This window comes from Camarhynchus parvulus, chromosome 1 (assembly GCF_901933205.1).
Source record: "Camarhynchus parvulus chromosome 1, STF_HiC, whole genome shotgun sequence".
Lineage (NCBI taxonomy): Eukaryota > Metazoa > Chordata > Aves > Passeriformes > Thraupidae > Camarhynchus > Camarhynchus parvulus.
The window spans coordinates 10949362-10967376 of NC_044571.1; the positions used below are offsets into that span (position 1 = coordinate 10949362).

Sequence of the window (18015 nt, forward strand, 5' to 3'; positions counted from 1 at the left end):
GCCAATTATGTGACCACAATGAAAATTGAGAACAGTTTACTCTCTCTCAGCAATAACCTCGTATACTTGAAGGGTGGTGCTTCAGTTCAATTTTCTCTAGACTAAACAAATCCTGCTCCTTAAAATCTCTACCCTTGTTTCTAGATTAGCGACCATCTGTCCAGCCATTTGCAACCCATTCCAATGCTAATGCAGTTTCCCAGCTAGTTATTTTAATGCCTTGGACTTACTGATTTCTCAGGTTTTTTTGAGACTGCTTTTCATTGAATTCCTCTTCTCACATTCTTGCTGCTGGTTGTTTTTTGCATCATTTTGGATATAAAAAAGTCTATGCTCTGTCCCATCAACCAATAATAGTGATTAATATCAGACACAGGACAAGTCTGTGTGTAGCTTCACTTGATATTGCCTTCCTATAGAGGATATTCAAGTTATGGGGGTTTTTTTCCATCAGCTTCATTTCCATTTACATTCAAATTTCCTGCTTGTGGTAACATCATATAGGCAGTATTGGAAGCCTTGCTGTGGGCATCAGGCACAACTTCTACCTATGGTTCACTATTGATAAATCTTACAGCTCTGGATTAGGAGAAATGCAGATGCCCTCATTCTTTACTCTTGGTAAATGGTTGGCTGTATTACTTGTTACTATTTTCCCTTCTCAAAGGTTGTTTAATCATATGTTCTAAAAATGAGCTAGGAATAATTCACCTAGAATTTCCTGGGTAGTTTTCTAAGCCTCTTTCAAAAGAGAGGTATATTCATGCATTGCAGGTCCTTAAATATAACTACTAAAACCCACAAGGTTTCTTGAGCCATTTCCTGAGTATTATAGCTGAAATTCATGAGCTGTCACATCAGAATTCATATTGAGTTAGATAAGAACGATGTCACACCAATAACAAAGTTAGCAGTGTTTGTTTATTGTCTTTCACACAGAGACCTTCTGCCCTGAAGCTGTTAACATAAGTATTAGTGCTAGAACAAACCTTTTTTCAAACTCACTTCAAAAGTTTCAGTGACTGCTTTATTCTGTTTGGGTAAAAATATTGAAGCAAAAGAAGTTTACAGACTTTATGGTATCTACAAGAATAATCTCCATCTTGTATAACATTACAGAAGAGAAATGAGCATAGATTTGAAACTCTTGTTTCCATAAGGGAATAAACAACACTGTTGATAATAGTAAAAAAATATGTTTAGACTCTCTGTGACGGTTGTAGTCCTTTTCCAAATATTGGCTATTGTTTTATATTGCTTGTATGTATATATCTGTGTAAGCATGTACACATTCATATCTACATTTTAGGTACATATATTTCTTTCCTCATAGAAGATATCATGAAGACCACCATCAAAATAAATCAAAATAAATTATCAGGTAGTTAGAAGGATTGGTAACAGCAAATTCTGAACAATAGCCTAACTAAGCAGTGACTTTGACAAATATCTGAAAATATTCTTCCAACAAGAATAGTAGGAAATACATGCAAGATTAAATTATGGTCAGTTAGTACAGATGTCCTCAGGCTGTTCTGTGAAGTTTTTCCAAACTCACTGTGCTTTTTCAAAGAAAATTACATGGAATATGCAGCAATGGAGACTTGACTCTGACCTCCTTCTCTCCCATGCACACACATACACACACAGATGTTGTAGTACTGCAATATTGTGGGTGTGTCTCCATCACAGACAGGCTCACTGCAGCTGTTTTAAATGAGATAAAGCTGGGGAGCAGATGCAGGTAAGTGGTTCTGTATTCAGCCAGGTGAGACTCATCTGATCTCATTAACTCAGAGTAGTCCTGAAAGGCTCTGTAGTGCTGAGCTGGCCCCAGAAATCTCACAGCTGTGTTCACACCATGCTCTGTGTGCCTTACTTAAGTCTATCTGGCCTAAGGTTGTTCTTTACTGTATCTGCTGTACATCTGCTTTCCTGTCTTGTGTGTAGTCCAGAACTGGGGTTTATTCACCCATAGTTGATTGAGGATTGACTGCCTCTCTGGTTTGTGTGCCTCAAACATCACTTAGTTCCTCTCTTTCATATCACTGCTTTTCCTGTACCTCCAGCCCCTCCATGTCAGGCCTCTACCCTGCTGTTCCCACCCCTTCTTGTTCCCCACCCTTCATACACCTGCCTTCCCACAGTGAGTTTGTGCTCAGCCTGAAGCATTCACCTTCCTAAGGTGAGGTGAATGATTCAGGAAGCAAAGTGGGTACAGCTGTCCAGAAACCACTGTTCACTCTACCAGGGAATGTATGATGTGTGTCCATTTTCAGTAGTACCCTGGAGTCTGGGCACCCAAAGTCTTGGGCTAATGATGCTGTGGAAGTTGCTACTCTTTTTTTTTTTTTTTTTTTTTTTTTTTTTTTTTTTTGTTCAGTATGAGTAATGAGTATGCTCATGCTTCGTGGCTTTTTGGGGTTTAAGGGATTCTTAATCTGCGGACAGAGACTTGATTTGGAGTTAATTCAGTAAGCATGCCCTCAGCCAGAAATTCTCTGCAATTGTGTGCTAAAAAACCTCCCCTAATGCAGCTCTTACATGACTTTAGTTGTTTATGGTAGAGAACATTCCTCCACAACAGTAACTTGTATGATCTGATTTCCATATGCAATGTCTTACACTGTGGAAGACAGTGAAACATTTTCCTTTGATCTATGGTGACATTAGAAAATATAAGCCACCAAACCTCCAGAGAACAACCTTGGCATACAGGGTGAATCTGTTATGATTATTTGTTATCTCTTAATGCCTGCACATCTGCAGCAGTGAGTAATTAAAGTCTGAAAGAAAACTAAATTTTTAAAAGTTATTACAGTCTTCGCAGTTTCTCAGAACTATATTTGAGTTTGGGCTATTTTTATTTAGCTTTAAAGAAACATAGGGGTATATTCAAAGTTAAAACATTCTTTTGTACAAAGTAATCTACACCTAAGGCTACTGACTAAGAAAATATGATATCACAGCAGCTTTTCCACTGTCAGGAATCTGTTTAGAAAAAAAAAAAATTAAAATTTCTGACCATACATCTTATCTATTACATTTTTGTAAAAATGTAGGACATTTTTAATGTCCTACACCGCTACTATTGGTGTTACATCTCTTTGGCATTCACTCTCAATATCACCTTAATTAAAATTACAATGTGTAACTCCAGGTATTTGTACACCTACTGCCATCCTCCATTCCTCCTGTGCCCATCTTCTGTAAGGCAGCCCAGCCCTGTTACATTCCCACTGGCAGCTTGCTTCTGTTCCCTTTTCTCAGAGCTGTGTCCCTGTCACACCTGTCCTCTGACCTTTTCTGGCACAAGGCAGAGGCTGAGAGCAAAAGGAAGGTCATGGGGGCAAGCTGGCATGGTGGCATCAGTGCCACCAGAACTGGGCAGCCAGTGGCACCTCCAGAGCCCTTGGGACCCTTCCTGAGGAAACAGCTGATACCGAGTGCAAGGACATGCTAAAGCACATCCCCTAAACTTGTTGGGTTTGTTTTGTTTTTAACCAGAATATATTATGCTGTCAGGGATAAATAAACTGATGTTGCTTTTAGCTGGTTCATCAGCACTACAGGATAATGGCATCTGTTCAGTCTTATGTGTAATATTTCTCTTTAGTTTCTTAGTGCAGTTGCTTAGCCCATGTTTCTAGAGAGTTCTGTAAATCCCTTGAATGTGGCTACAATTTACATCTTTGTATTTTCTAGTGCTTTGAATGAAGGTATTTAGAAGGATACTCTGGAGGGATAAAGTAGGAGCAAAAGAAATGATTGATTCCTAAAATCAGTTTTCTTTTGTTAATAATTAATAGCTGACAAAAATATTGCTTACAAATGTAGCTCTCAAGAAAAATAACTCTTACTGTCTGATGGAAAAAGTCCCTGGAAAGAAATGTGTCTGCATATGTATATGTGATAATTTTCAAGAGAAAAGAAGGAATAAGGTCAAAAAGTTGAATAAGAAAAAATTGCCAAGATGGATACATTTTTCAGTTCCATAGACTGTAAAATAGCTCCCAGTTTTGCAGGCTGCTATTTGCAAAAAACCAGTGACCTCAGTCTGGAGTCCTTCCAGGATTCAGCTCTTGAAAAACTGCTTGTCACAATCTAGCATTTCCATAGGGAGATACAAATCATTAATTTTTAAAAATATAACACATTTGAGAGCTCTTGTTTCCACCTCCCAATATGGCCTTTCAGCAACTGACTTTGTTATGGTAACAGGGAGGGGGAGAGCAGGAGACAGGGTCCAGATGCATCATAACAGCCTCCCAGTTAATTTGGGTTCTCCACCCTGGAGAACTGACTGCATCAATCCTCACATAATCCTCTATGTGGGATGACATTTTCTTGTACCTTCCTAATTTAATGTGTAAAAAGTGAAAATATCACATATCAGGTAAGGCCACGTTGTCAGGTATGTTAAACTTGAAAATTATTATTCCAGGATTTTATATGTTTCTCTGTACTGTACTTCATGTCAAATTATGTGTCAGTGCTACTAATGTGAAAAAACATCTTATCGGCATTGGAAAATTACTGCTCAGTGTAAACCTGAAAATCAAGTTGGATTAACTGATAAAGAGGACCCCTTTTTGCCAGGGAGTTGTTAGCAGCCAGTGCCATAAGCCCTTGGGTTTAGGAATTGAGGTCTGTGAATTAAAAAAAAAAAAAACAAACCTCTCCTGCAGCACCAGAAGAATGGATGATGTACAGTCATTCCATCTTCAGTTATTTTCCAGCCTGACTGACACCATTATGGAACTGCATATAGTAAATTTGTCAATGTGGTCAGAATTTTTTACACAAAGCAGTGTGCAGTACAGTTTGTTGTTAAACTGAGGCTCATCTTTTGTAGTACATGGGAGAGCAAGAACATGAGAGCTGTCTAGAAAAAGCCTGGCAATTTTATTTCTTTCTGTAACTGTAGAAATACCTTGTCTATAAAATGTTTATATTTTACAAACATAACAGGAACTAAGTGTAAATAAAAATACACTGCAGGATACAGTTTTATACCTATTTTCATGCCAGTATCCCAGGAAAAAGTTGAGCAGCTAAAAAAGAAGTTCTGTTCCTCCAAAGCAAGGCAATTGCAGCCATAAAACAATAAAACAATAGTTTCCAATGCACAGATAATCTTGTTTGTGGAAAAAATGTCAATGTTTCCAAACAAAGATAATAGAGAAGAATATTTTCATTTTGACCTTTAATATTGTCAGGAACATTTATTATATTCATAAGTGTGTTTTAATATTATCTCAAGAAATCCTCTTCTTCTGTTTTGATCATATTTTGATACTCAAGCTTATTGCCCCTCTGACCTCAGTTACTCCTCAGTTACAGAATAGAAATCAGAGGAAGGTTCTTAATTTTGGAATTTAATTCATTTGATTCCATCTTTGTAATTACAAAGGCCCCCTGTAAAATCCATATCCATACCTGCTTGTGTATTGCCATGTGTGTATACATGAATCAACATAAAGTGCAAATTGTTCTTTCCTGCTTTTATTATCGTAGCGTCAATCTACTTTATCAGTGATTCTTTCTTTTGTGTTTATATCAGATTCATTCCTGAAACTGTCATTCAGATAATAAAACTGTATGTTCTGAAAAAGAAAAATGCTAATTTTTCATCCACTGGAGTAGCATTGTGTGGCTCCTCTGCAAGCTCCTAATCAGTGTCTGTACCCTGTGCCCCAAGCAATGTTTACAGATGAAATACATTAACTGTTCATAGTAAGAGTTCTTGTCTGTACAAGAAATAGCTCCAGTATTTTGCTTAACTTTATGCTTAAACACTGCTCTCAGTCAGAAATTGCTTAAATATATTTAAATTATATATGTGTGGGAGGGGGACCAAGCAGGACTGATACTGATTTGTGGAAACTGACATTGAAAATTCATCTCAGAGAAACTGGCATTATAGGGGAGTTCAATTGTTTTTTTTTAATTTCCCACAGAATCATTGATTTCAAGGCCAGAAAGGACAAGTATGTTCATATAATATGTGTGAAACCAGTCCATGGGATTTTACATAGAGATTCATCTTCCCACTCTTCCAAACTGTGTCTATTAGAAAAAAAATTGAACTAAAAAGTTCTGTTAATAGTCTCTTATATTAGTGATTTGCTCTGTATTTAAACATATTGGCTACTGAGAATTTACATCTTTTCTGTTTAAACTGTATTGTCTTCAATTTCCAGCCAATATAACTTTTCAATGCTATTGTTTCCATAGTTAATAATTATTGTATTATCAGGAAACTATCTTCAGTAGCTTTTAGCATGAGCAAATTTACTCTCTGCAGCAAGATATATTAACCAAGGGGCAGCACCATAAAATAACAGAAAAGTCTAAAATGAGGCATAATTACAAAAAATAGGTGCAGCACAGCCTTGACACTCGTGCCCAGCTGTGCTGCTGCTCAGCTCTAGAACAGTGCTGTTTGCTGTGCTCCTCTGCTTTGGCTTTTACCTGTGAATAGAAGCCCTTCCAACCTACTCTGCAGAAATCTAAAATCCAGTACCCATCTTTGCAGTAAACCTTCTTCACCTGCCTCTTGTGAATCTGTGCTTTAATCTGACAGGCATTCTCCACCAGCACTCCCAAAGGTGTTCATTGGAAATGCAGGAGGGAGAGGTGCTGCCTATTCTTGTTCCCTTATATATTTTCTAGAGGAGAAGGCATCAGTGACACAGCTGCTCTCAGTGTGTGCCCTTGTGGCCAGGAAGGCCAAGAGTATCCTGGGGTGCATTAAGGACAGCACTGCCAGCAGGTCAGGGAGGTGATCCTGCCCCTCCATTCAGCCCCAGTGAGATGAGTCCATCTGCAGTGCTGGATCCAGTTCTGGGCTCCTCAGGACAAGAGAGACCTGGAGCTCCTGGAGTGGGTAAAGTGGGAGGCAAGAAAGGTGAAGGGTCTGGAGCATCCCTCTGATGAGGAAAGGCTGAGAGAGCCATATATACATTTTCTTCCTTCCTTTGCTATCAATGAAATATGAACATCAGAATTTTTCAGGTTTCCACCTTTGCCTTCTGTATTATTGTTGACTGTGATTAAGTACATAGCAACAGAAATGTGGAGAAAAGAAAACTAGAAGTAAATCAAACAAAGAAACAAGCAGAACCAAAAAAACCCACCAATAAACATGGAGACAAAAATAAAGTGTTGTTCTTAGAGCAAAACCTGTCAAAATATACCAGAAAAGTTTAAGTAATAAAATTAGGCTTGTAACTTTGTCTTTTGCCATAACAATGAGATATGAATAAAGATCCACCTTACTAGAGTTAGGCTAAAGCTATTTCAGAATTATTCCAACATTTCTTATCAGATAGAGTAAATAAGAAACACCTTTCCTTTCTCCTGCCCCCTATCTACACATACAGAGCTAAAAAATATTAAGTTCGCTGTAAGAAAAAATTGTGTAACAGTTTTGTTTTCTTTTTTCAAAAGCAAAGCCAAGCAAACCAGAATAAATCCTCCTTCTTCATTTTATATTTTTCTTGAGAAAAATACCTAGTTTCCTAAGGTCCTAAAGAAAAACTCACCTGTCAACTTGTGCTGTGCCAATACATTTTACTCTCCTTAATTATTACTCATTTGCTATTACTGGAGAAACCTTCCAATAAAAGTAATCAAAAATTTCCAGAAGATCCAGTAGAAACTGATGAAGTCATTCTGTGGGGGTTTTTTTGAAGCATAAAATTGGAGAATTTGTAGAGCATCTTTAGTCAAGATATTAGCTTTCTTCACCCATAAATGTTAGTTATTTTCTTAAATTAAAAAAAAACAGCAAAAAAGATGTTTTTTTCTTATCTTCAAAGCATAAAATTGTGTTTACCCAATACTATTTTACTTTTGTCTAAAAATGTGACAAACTGATAAGTATATAATAAAAAAAAAAAAAGCCAGCCACAGAAAAGACTAAAGCTGAAGCCTTGAAAAACAGAGCATCTGCCCTCAGTGTCCTTGGTAATACACATTTTTAAGTGCATTGGAAAAGCCCTAAATTTGAAAAACTGTTAGTTATAAAAAAGAAAAAAGTAGTAAATTTTGCAAATTCACATTCCACAAATGGCAGCTGTACACGGAGAGATTTCAATTCTGCTGACTGAAACAGAAACTGGGAAAGCTCTGCAGCTCCTAACACAAGTTCCCATCCATTAAGTTATTTAGTGGGATGAAAGGACATCAGATACCCTGGATTAGTTTTGCCTGGTTGTTCAAATGCTCATACTTTACTGCAAGAAAAAGTAATATTGGATGGCCACATAGTTTGGGGTCAAGAGGCTGTAATTCCACATACAGTTCACATATATCAGATTTACTGTTAGGGCTTTAATCCTGTTTCAGTCTTCAGTTCTTACATGTGAATTATCACTGCATTCTAGTGGAATGGATCTCATTATAGCCAAACACCCAAATCTTTAAATGTTGTTCTACTTGTTACAGATACATCTTTAGCTTTATTCCTTTTTTTCTCCTGGCAATAGCTACAATAGAGCAAATTCCTTTTATCGCAGAATGATTCATTCACAAGCCATGTTGAACTGTAATCTTTTTCTGGTCTCCTCTCCATCTTCTCCATCCTGTATGCTGGATGGACTCCAGTGCAGTCCATCAAGGCATCTCAGTCATCTCAGTTATAATGAGCAAGCTGCTGATGATTTGATCCTCTTGATGTGCTTCCAAAGTCCTTTCCTACAGATAAATAAATGGGGAGCAGGGTGAGAGGGGGGATGAGAGTTGTCCCAGCTCCCACCACCATCATCCCCTTACCTTCTTCCATCACCTTATCTTACCATCACCATCCTTTTTGGTCAACACAAGGAGACTCAAAATAATTACTCCCTGTTCTATTTGGTTTGATTAGTGTGCATCAACAACGTGTTGCACACCTTGCTTTCATAAAGCACCTCCTGCCATGAACCTGACTTCCAAGTTTGTAAAGGGACATTCAAAATTATACCAATATAACTGAATGGCTGATTGTCACAAAAAAAAAAACACACAAAAAGTTCTATGTTGCTTTTTCATGCATCTCATGCAGCAGCTGATGAGCTGTCACTGGTGGCTTCCCCCCAGCATCACTGATGGAACTGATATGTTCCCTTAGACAGCAATGAGAGCTGCTGAGGCAGTTCTTGAGGTGGCCCTAAGTGGACATAAAAGTACATGCTTAGGAAAACTTGGGCTGCGTAAAGCACTCAGGAAATATCAAATTCATAGTGTGTAGTCTGTTAAAGTTCTGATTTCACTGGCAGGCACCAATCAGCTATCAGCATTGCTAAATAGTTGCTCTTGATCCTCATATTTTCCTAAAACAGTGCATGCTTAGGAGGGAAAACAGAAAACAGCTAATAGTCAAAAGAAAAGTTGTTTCAAAAGAGAAAACTCCTCTGCATTATATTGCTTTCATTGTTTCATAATTTTATGTTTAAATATAGAGAGTATGTAAATGACCATTTTCACTCGTATTCTCTTCCTGCTTAGTGACAAGAAAACAAATTCAAATTGTGTTTGGGAGGAATATCTTAACAAAGCCAATTTTATTATGCAAATGAATTGTAGGTGTTGCATATCTTCATTTTCTGAAATTGTTAGCAAGTTTTTTCCAAAGCTTTCTCTCTTTCTAGGTGTGTGTATATAACACATTTTATTTAGAGAACCAATCAGCCACAAGAAACTTAGTTGTTTAAAGTAAAAGTTGTCTTGACTATTTTGGAAGTTACCAGTGCATTTTTTGTTTAAATTTAAGGTTTAAAGTCTAAAGTTTTTTTCAAAAGATAAGCAAATATTTTCCTTAACAACTAATTAATGGAATTATGCTTTTTCTGAGGATATCATGGTGAGTTAGTTCAGAGGACCAAATAGCTTCACAGGATAAGAAATATTTCTTCCTTTTCCTTTACATTCTCACATTAATCATCCACTTGTGCTCTTGTGGTTCAATGGTTTGTTTCATTAAACAAGGTTGGGAGTGGGCCAAAACAAATCATCCCAAACAGTTGGGAAGTCTAAGTCTTCAGCCATGGGCTGTTACTAATAAAAAATGCTTCCACTTTGCTCTTAACATGGAAGAGCAAAAATCCAAAATGCTGATTTGCCCAAACATAATTTTTTCGATCACTCACTATTAACATTCCTATAATTAGTATAAAATAGATAACAAGCTATATTTGACTGGCCACATGTGAGCAGCAACCTTAACTCTTGTTGATGTGTTTGAGCTCAGCAAAGGGAGATGGAAAGTCCTGGCTTTGGTGTGGGAAAGGTTTCTTCAGATAATAAAGAGTGAACACCCATAATGAGCACTAGTAGACAATTAGTCAAATGAGTAAGTCTTAGTTCCATCCTGGAATTCAGGTGCTCCACTTGGATAACATTTGCCATAAAGTCAAGAAAAAAAGGGGAAAAAAAGAAAAAAAGAAAGACTGGATAGATTCAAAGATCCTGTTATATATAGAAGCTAGCATGCCCAGAGTGTCAAATATGCAGGCTGTATATTATAAAGCCAGAAAATATTTTAATTCTCAGTCTCAAACCTTGAAGTCCCATCAAGAATTTGTCACTTTTCACCTGTTTCAGTTTGTCAGTTTATTTTTTAGCAATTTTTATGCAAGTTATTTTGATTGCTGACTTGAACAATTTGTTCCATACCTCAAAACCCATTTTGTGTAAGAAAATCATAAAAGTTAGGAACCTGAAAATTGGATTTTTCTTTTGAGCAGCTGCCGTCCGCAAATGTGGAAAGATTGTTAAAAGTGAATAGCATCACTTTCTAACAAACTCTAGGTAGGTTGCATGACTGTATCTCATTACTCATTATCATGCATTACTGTGCTATCACCAAGCATCATTATGTTGCCATTCATAGATATATGGAAGAAAAAGAAAAGCTCTTTTGGGGTTTAAAGATGTGTTTGTACAACTATGCATGTTAGTGGTCCTTAATTTTTGACCTACTCATGTGAAGTTGCATTTATAATTAAGCGACATTTCTGTATTGAAATGTGTTCCATAATGTTCTAGAGAATGAATTTTCGTACCTTTACAGAGTACTAGAAAAGTGTTGGGAGAGACAAATTGTATGCAAAATAATTTGTTTATTAAAAACCCCACAACTTTTAGTTTAACTGACTCCCTAAGTCATTGTGCTTGTACTTTTGGTGACCTAACGGGGATTGGATAGATTTCTGTTTCATTTATTTTGAAAGCAGTTTAATTATAACTTTCATTTCTGTATTACCCATTTTTATATAGCACATTTGTTTCCGTGTGCTGACATTCCAAATCAGAGGCATCTGGTCTGTTGCATCTGCTGTGTCTCCACCAGGGTGCCACTATTAATGAGTTTTTATTCCTGTGGCAGTTGTAGCAGTAACTTCTAATAGTTTCCACTTAGTTTTCTGTTGAGGATCATTTTACAACATTAAATACTTGGCTGAATTCGTAAAAGTTTTTAAAATGCTCTGCAGCTATTAATTTCTTCTGATTTTGGTTTTTTGGGTTTTGTCCATTTGTTTTAGATCATCCAGCTAATACTTCAAAGCTATTCAATTTTAAGTTTTCCCAAAAATCATACTTAGTGATCTTTTAGTTTGTATACTTCAGAGCACGGCTCTTCCTAGCATAAATAGCTGTATTTTTATTAACCCACAAAAACAACTTGCATGATCAGTTTATCCAGTCACAGAATATTTTTCTGAATATGATAACACTTGAAGTGGAGCTCAAGTGTTGTTGTTTATTTTCATGCTACAGGATCACAGGAAGAACTGGAAATTATGTGTTTTAGTAGCTACTTATATCCGGGTTTCCATTGGGGTTTGGTACATACACTATAGGTATCATGTGAAACATGTATTTGCAAAATCTTTAAGATTGTACAAACTGGTAAAACTAGACCAATAAACATTGTAACAATTTTGTAATTGTAATTGGTAAAATTCTACTGAATACAATAGGACATTTCTTGGGTAAAGTTCTCAGACACTTTGTGTTAAACCAAGGAAAAAATATATTTATTTGAGAAATACTGATTTTTCTAAGAGTAAGAAAAAAAATCTTTTTTATAATTATCTTATAAAAGGTTTAAGAATTTTCAGATCTATATAGTTTTAAGAGTTTAAGAGTGTCCTTCTTGAACTTTTAAAAATATACTCCTGTGCATCCAGAAGAAAATAATTTTATTCACATGAAATGGTAGAGGGAAGGCTGTCCACATAATCCATACAGGGATGAAATTTTTATATCCCCAAGGGAACAGCAGAACTACTTTAGACTCACTTTAAAGAGGCATTTCTAGTTTTCCTAAATGTCCAGTTCAGGAATTGCAGATGTATCTTGGGGGTAAATCCTTCTGTGAGCCCTTGGGCACAGATCAGCTCCATTTCCTCATTTTGGTACTGAGCAAATCCTTTCTGAGCTGTCCTTACCTACTGCTTCATTTCTTACTATATGAAACATATAACAGCAGCTTTCTTTAGCAGTGGTAAAACCAGAGCATTTAATGTCTAGTTGGAGACTCAGGCTGGATCAGATAAATCACTTTGTGTATGCCGGTATAAAATTATATTTAGGAAACTTTAGGGAAGAGAGTCACTCTTGGAATAAGACCTTGGAATTAATTAATTTGTTTTTCCTGTTGCAAACATTTTCTAGGTAGGGAAGGAGAGAGAAAGGAAGCCACAGAATTATCTGAGCCTGTTGTGTGTGTTTTAGTGTTCTTCTGCACCGTCCATTTTGGCAATATGTGCAATACAGATGCTGTTCAACTGCACTGGGACTGCTTTTCCTATTGTGAAATTCATGTCCCTCATTAACTTGTCTTCTTATAAAATGGAGTTTGGAAGGCACATAGATATCTAGAGATAGTAAGGGCATCAGTAGATTTTATTTCTCTTACTAAGGAGAGACTTCTAATTAGAAATTTCTTCTTTGCTTAATTATGCAAGCTGCTGTTTTAACTGCATATCTCTGCAATTCAATCAGTATACAAGTGAAAAAATACTATCCAAGCTTTTGGGTATGACTTTAGAAAGCCAGTTATAATAGATTTTCAAAGACCTGATACAGAAAATTGTCTTGAAAATTACCCTTTTTTTCCTAAAGAGTTTGTAACTGAACAAAATGAAACTCTGTGGAGCTTTTAGTTTGCTTTTTATAGTACATGCTGTAGTTACTGAAACCTATATTCTTATGCCCTTTTGTTAATCTCATTAAACAGAAAATGGTATTAGGTCTTTATTTGTAACCTTCAACTTGGTGGAAATTATGCAACTGTAGTCTGAAGTTGGAGGGTCGAATTGAAGATCAGACTCACAGGTCTTTTCTATCCAGAACAGTCAGTGAATAGCAGCTTTTTAAAGTCAACTATGATTATTTAGAACAAAAACATTTTAAGGAGAGGAGACTTTTAAGACAGTAAAATACTCCAGACTTTTTCAACAGGCAGGTGAGCATGCTAACAGATTATCTAACCAGTGACTCTCTAACTGGCCTCAAAAATAGAAATCCTGCTCTGGCCTTTGTTGCCAACTTGATATCTGTTTAAGTGTACCTACTGACTGTCTGATGGCACACTGCTCTGTTCTGATGACTAAAAGCTGTACGTAGAATAAAAGTAATTTATAGTTTGTAGTTATGTAATAAGTATTGCTACTTCCAACTCCAAAGACAGGGAAATCTAATGAGTATGATTTCTGGAAACTCCACAACAGGTAGCTGAAGTGTCTGAATTTGGTCAGTCTTCTAAAGACATATTTGGATGCTTCTGATCTGAGAAGTGATTGTACTGATTCCTTGTTTGCTCTTCCCCAATCCTTTGAAATAAGTTAAATATGTGCATAAGTCTTATATGCCTTATTTTCCTTGAGTTTTCATTTTCATTTTATCTAAAGCTATTGTATTTTAGTTTTTATTGCCTTCTAAATACAACAAAGCTCATCTTTTTCCCCATGAGAAACTTTAAATCCACTTCTTACTATCTAGTCAGATTGTCTGGGCTTTATACAGTGGTTTGAGTAGCATATAAATTATTGTGAGTGTTAATTATTTTTCAGGTAGGTGAAGACTAAGGACAGAAGAAGTGACTTTAATAGTCTTACAATGGCTTTTAACCAATAGATAACAATTAAACAGTCATGAAATATTAAAAAATAAACATAATTTATTAGACTTCATGAGCTAATAGGAAAAGCCTGCCTAATCTGGCAATAATGTAAACCCTTATATCTTCTTTTTAAAATAAACAGTAAATTATAAGATGATATAGAAAAATAGTGCCCTTCTATATATTTTTATAGAGGAGAATAGCTTATTCTGCATAATTTGGCATGTTAAAAATGTAGAGTGATTTGTATGTAGTTTTACAGGTTCTTTTAAAATTATTATTGCAAAATATACTTGGTATTTTTAAATTAATAGCAACAATGTTTAGAAGGTCTAGACCAAATTCTTTATATTATTTGAAACAGCAAACAATCTTTTTGCTTTAAGTCAAGTTTGCACCAAAAATGTCCCTATATGTGGTCTTCTCAAAAGCTCTTTGTGCTTTTTTCTTTATTTTATTTTTGAATTTTTGTTCAACTAGGCAATACTACAGGATCTGGAGCAAAGACGTCCCCAGCTGGATGAACTCATAACTGCAGCACAAAATCTAAAAAACAAGACAAGCAATCAAGAGGCCCGGACAATAATTACTGACCGCAGTAAGTAGTGATTCTGTTATCACATGGCATTTCAGCAAACATGGGAAATGTTGTCCTATCTGATAAGCATAGCATTCTGCAGATACTCTATGCCTTTGCCAGGAGAAGGAGAGTTCCAGCAGGTGACAGTTCTCATATGACTTTTCCAAACTGCATATAGAAGAAATGTCAGTGAAAGTCAGTGATCCCATATTTCAGGTTTTTCACTGCAACTTCATATTGCTTGTCTTCATAGTGGAAGGACATTGTACAAAATGTAGAATGTGAGCACTGAAAATAAAGAACTACATTTATTCTTACACAAGGAGAAAAAAGAAAGAATTTACAGAGTATAGCCACAGGCTTGTAAGAAGCTTTCAGTTCCATCCCCCGTAGTACAGCTGCAGGCTCTTCTTTCATCTCCCCTCAGCTGACGCAAAAGCCTGATGATGCTCTGCATTACTCTGTATTATTCCTTCAGTTCTATTTTCCCTTTCCAAATTTAACCAACTAGCTGTGCCTAAGGTGGAAAAATCAGTAGATGAAGTTTTAGAAGAAGCCTATAGAAGACATGGTGTTGTCGCTCTTGAAAACTTTCGTGTCCTATACCCCTCACTACAGGATGAAACAGGCTCTCAAGGTCACTTTATAGAAGCAGCCATTGTGATGGACTGCTGTATATCTTCAGCTATTATCTCAAGTTCTCAGGGCTTGAAACTAAGAAAAAATACATTTTTATGGTCTTTAAGGCCTGCTATGGAGCTTAGAGAAGACCAAGGCCAAGTGCTTTGCCATGTGGACAGAGACAACTCATTTTAGGTAGATGCAAACTGTTCTGTGCATCCTGGCCTGGAGACCAGGGCTTGTTCCCTGCAACTGATGACTTTGAGGGTGTAAATGTAGGCTAAATTTTTCTATCACTATAATTACAAACCTAATATATCTATATAACTATATCTCTTTCCTTTTATTCCGTCAGGTACATACATTCCATATAATGTTCAAATCAAAATGCATGTTTGGACCACATTGTTGGTAGTCCCACATAGAAATGCTATTTAGAGTATATCCTATGTGCAATAACATTCCTAAACTGCTATTGAAATATGCTACATAGAAAAGGAGAAGCTTTATGATTAAGAATGTGAGAAGAAAGGGATCGTGCTTGTATATTACATAATGAACCCACTCCTGTTGCACATGCAAATTAACTTTAGAATCACCTACTTTTTTGAATTCTCATTAATTGTGTACATATACTTTATAGTGTTTATTCAAAACCAACACATGCAGTACTCCCATCAGTATTTTGTACTATATTTTAAGTTTTCATTGTGATACAAGTCTTCTGAAGTTAGGAATTGTAGACTTAAAAAAATGCAAGCTTAATTCCTATATATCCTCATGTGAATTGTATGCACGACTGAATTTTGTTCTGTTGGAAAACTGCACTTCACTTTAAGTGAAGCTGCTGATTAAGAGAGATAAAATGCTCCTTTTTCATGCAGCAACGGAAAGCAGCTATCAGACTGTAAATCATGAAGGAGTATATCATAGCTCATCCATATTACAGATTGTGTCAGTGGCTAGTAGTGTGGTAAATGCAGTTTACATGATGATTTCTTAGTTTTTATCTATAAGAATTCCAAAATTATCCTTTATTTTTGAACTTTAAGTACCAAAAATTAGTTTTACTGTGATTTAGGAACTAATCCTGTGCTGAAATTGTCAATATCCTTGTCTACAAAAGTGCAACTTAAGATGCAGTAGATGCAGGTCATATCCCTTTATATGCTTTCAAGCACACCTTGCAGTATGATGCGAGCCATTTTTGATCAGTTTTCTGAGGCAGCAGACTAGATACATGAAGGTTTTTCATGCTTATTTAGTTTATATCTGGGCAATTCTCGTAATGCTAAACACTACTTAGGGAGTATTTATTGCTTTTGGATATGCCAGGACTTTACAATGTGACACGCAAGGTATTTCAGAATATTTACCACATATTACATACTCTCATCTAAAGTACTTCTCCTAAAGAACAACAGTAATTTTTATATTTTTAATTGTTTGATTTTTTTTCTCCTTGTGTGTCATATGAAGAAGATGGAGATTGTTCTGTTTGATTTGAACTAGGCCTGCTGAATACTTGTATAGACAGGATCCACTTGTTCTGGCTGCAGCTACCTCTGTAGTTACCCCTCCACAGTACTATCCTATCCTGAAATAGGGAGCTCCTTATTCCCAGCCCAGCTGGGTAACTCTAGTTCTGTGCTCTCACCTACTGCACTCCTGTCCTGTACAGTGCTCTCACCTGCTCCAGGTGTTTTGCCTTGTCCTCCAGCACAAACTGAGTTCAGCCTGCTGCACTCAGGGTGTTGTCCCCAGGTGCATTCCTGGGAATCTTGTTCACAGCCAGAACTTTACCCTGTATTGGAGAATCTACTCCACTTGCAAAGGTTTGTGTGTTCCTCAAAGCCTTAGAGAGTGTCCATTCCCTTATACCTGTACCTTGCACCAGGGTCCTGCTGCAAGTCCTCTCTTACTACCTCATCCACAGACTTTCTCCTATTTCCTGAGTTTTTCTACCTCCTCATAAATACAAATAGGTTACCATGGTTATGTTTTAGCAGTTATGAGAGCACATTTAATCTATTCTGTTTCATGACCTGTGTATTGACACATTGGTGCTCCCCTGCAGCAGCTGTGTACCACCCTCACCAGCAGCCTGTGTAATGTCACACTGCCAGGGGCCAAAAGTATCAGATCCCATCAAGAAGGAAAGAGAAAGATGGGATGCAATGCCCTGGTCTTCATGTAGGAGCTGAGAGATTTGGCTTTATCCAGTGCACTCCCTGGTCTGAAGCACAGCACCTCACACTCTGGGAAATAAAAAAATGAGATGAGCTAATTTGTATGAATAAGTTGTTCAATAGGTTGTTCAGCTGGCCAATATCACTGAAGATATATATTATAAATATTAAATTAGATTCAGGTACTCTGCAAGACTAGAGTTAGCTCATTCTTCATCACAGGATGGGTTGGTGTGTCAACTGAAAATAAACCCTGAAGGCTCTGGTTTCTGTGCTAACATTGCTAACACTTCTTGAAGAAATACGTATGTTATGTTTATTAAAGTTCAACTTTGAGATATATTTAGAAACCTTATTTCCTTTTTAAAGTATTTATAAAAAAACAAGGTAAAGATGTTATGCAAAATTTTAAAAAGTCAAAAGATGTTTGTTAAACTGCAAAAGAAGTCTATAATCATGAGGTTATTTTCAACAGAGTTGTCATAGTATTGCATAGATTCAATCTTTCTTAT

The 18015-nt window shown here is 36.4% G+C and overlaps 1 protein-coding gene across 8 annotated transcripts in view; it reads left to right on the forward strand.

Moving 5' to 3' along the window:
- Positions 1-18015, forward strand: part of DMD (dystrophin) — a 1148514-nt gene that overhangs the window by 843582 nt on the left and 286917 nt on the right. For all 8 annotated transcript variants that reach the window (XM_030961382.1, XM_030961390.1, XM_030961407.1 and 5 more), the window contains one exon: positions 14594-14711. In XM_030961382.1, the coding sequence (XP_030817242.1) occupies positions 14594-14711 (118 nt within the window). The remainder of the gene's footprint in view (positions 1-14593; positions 14712-18015) is intronic.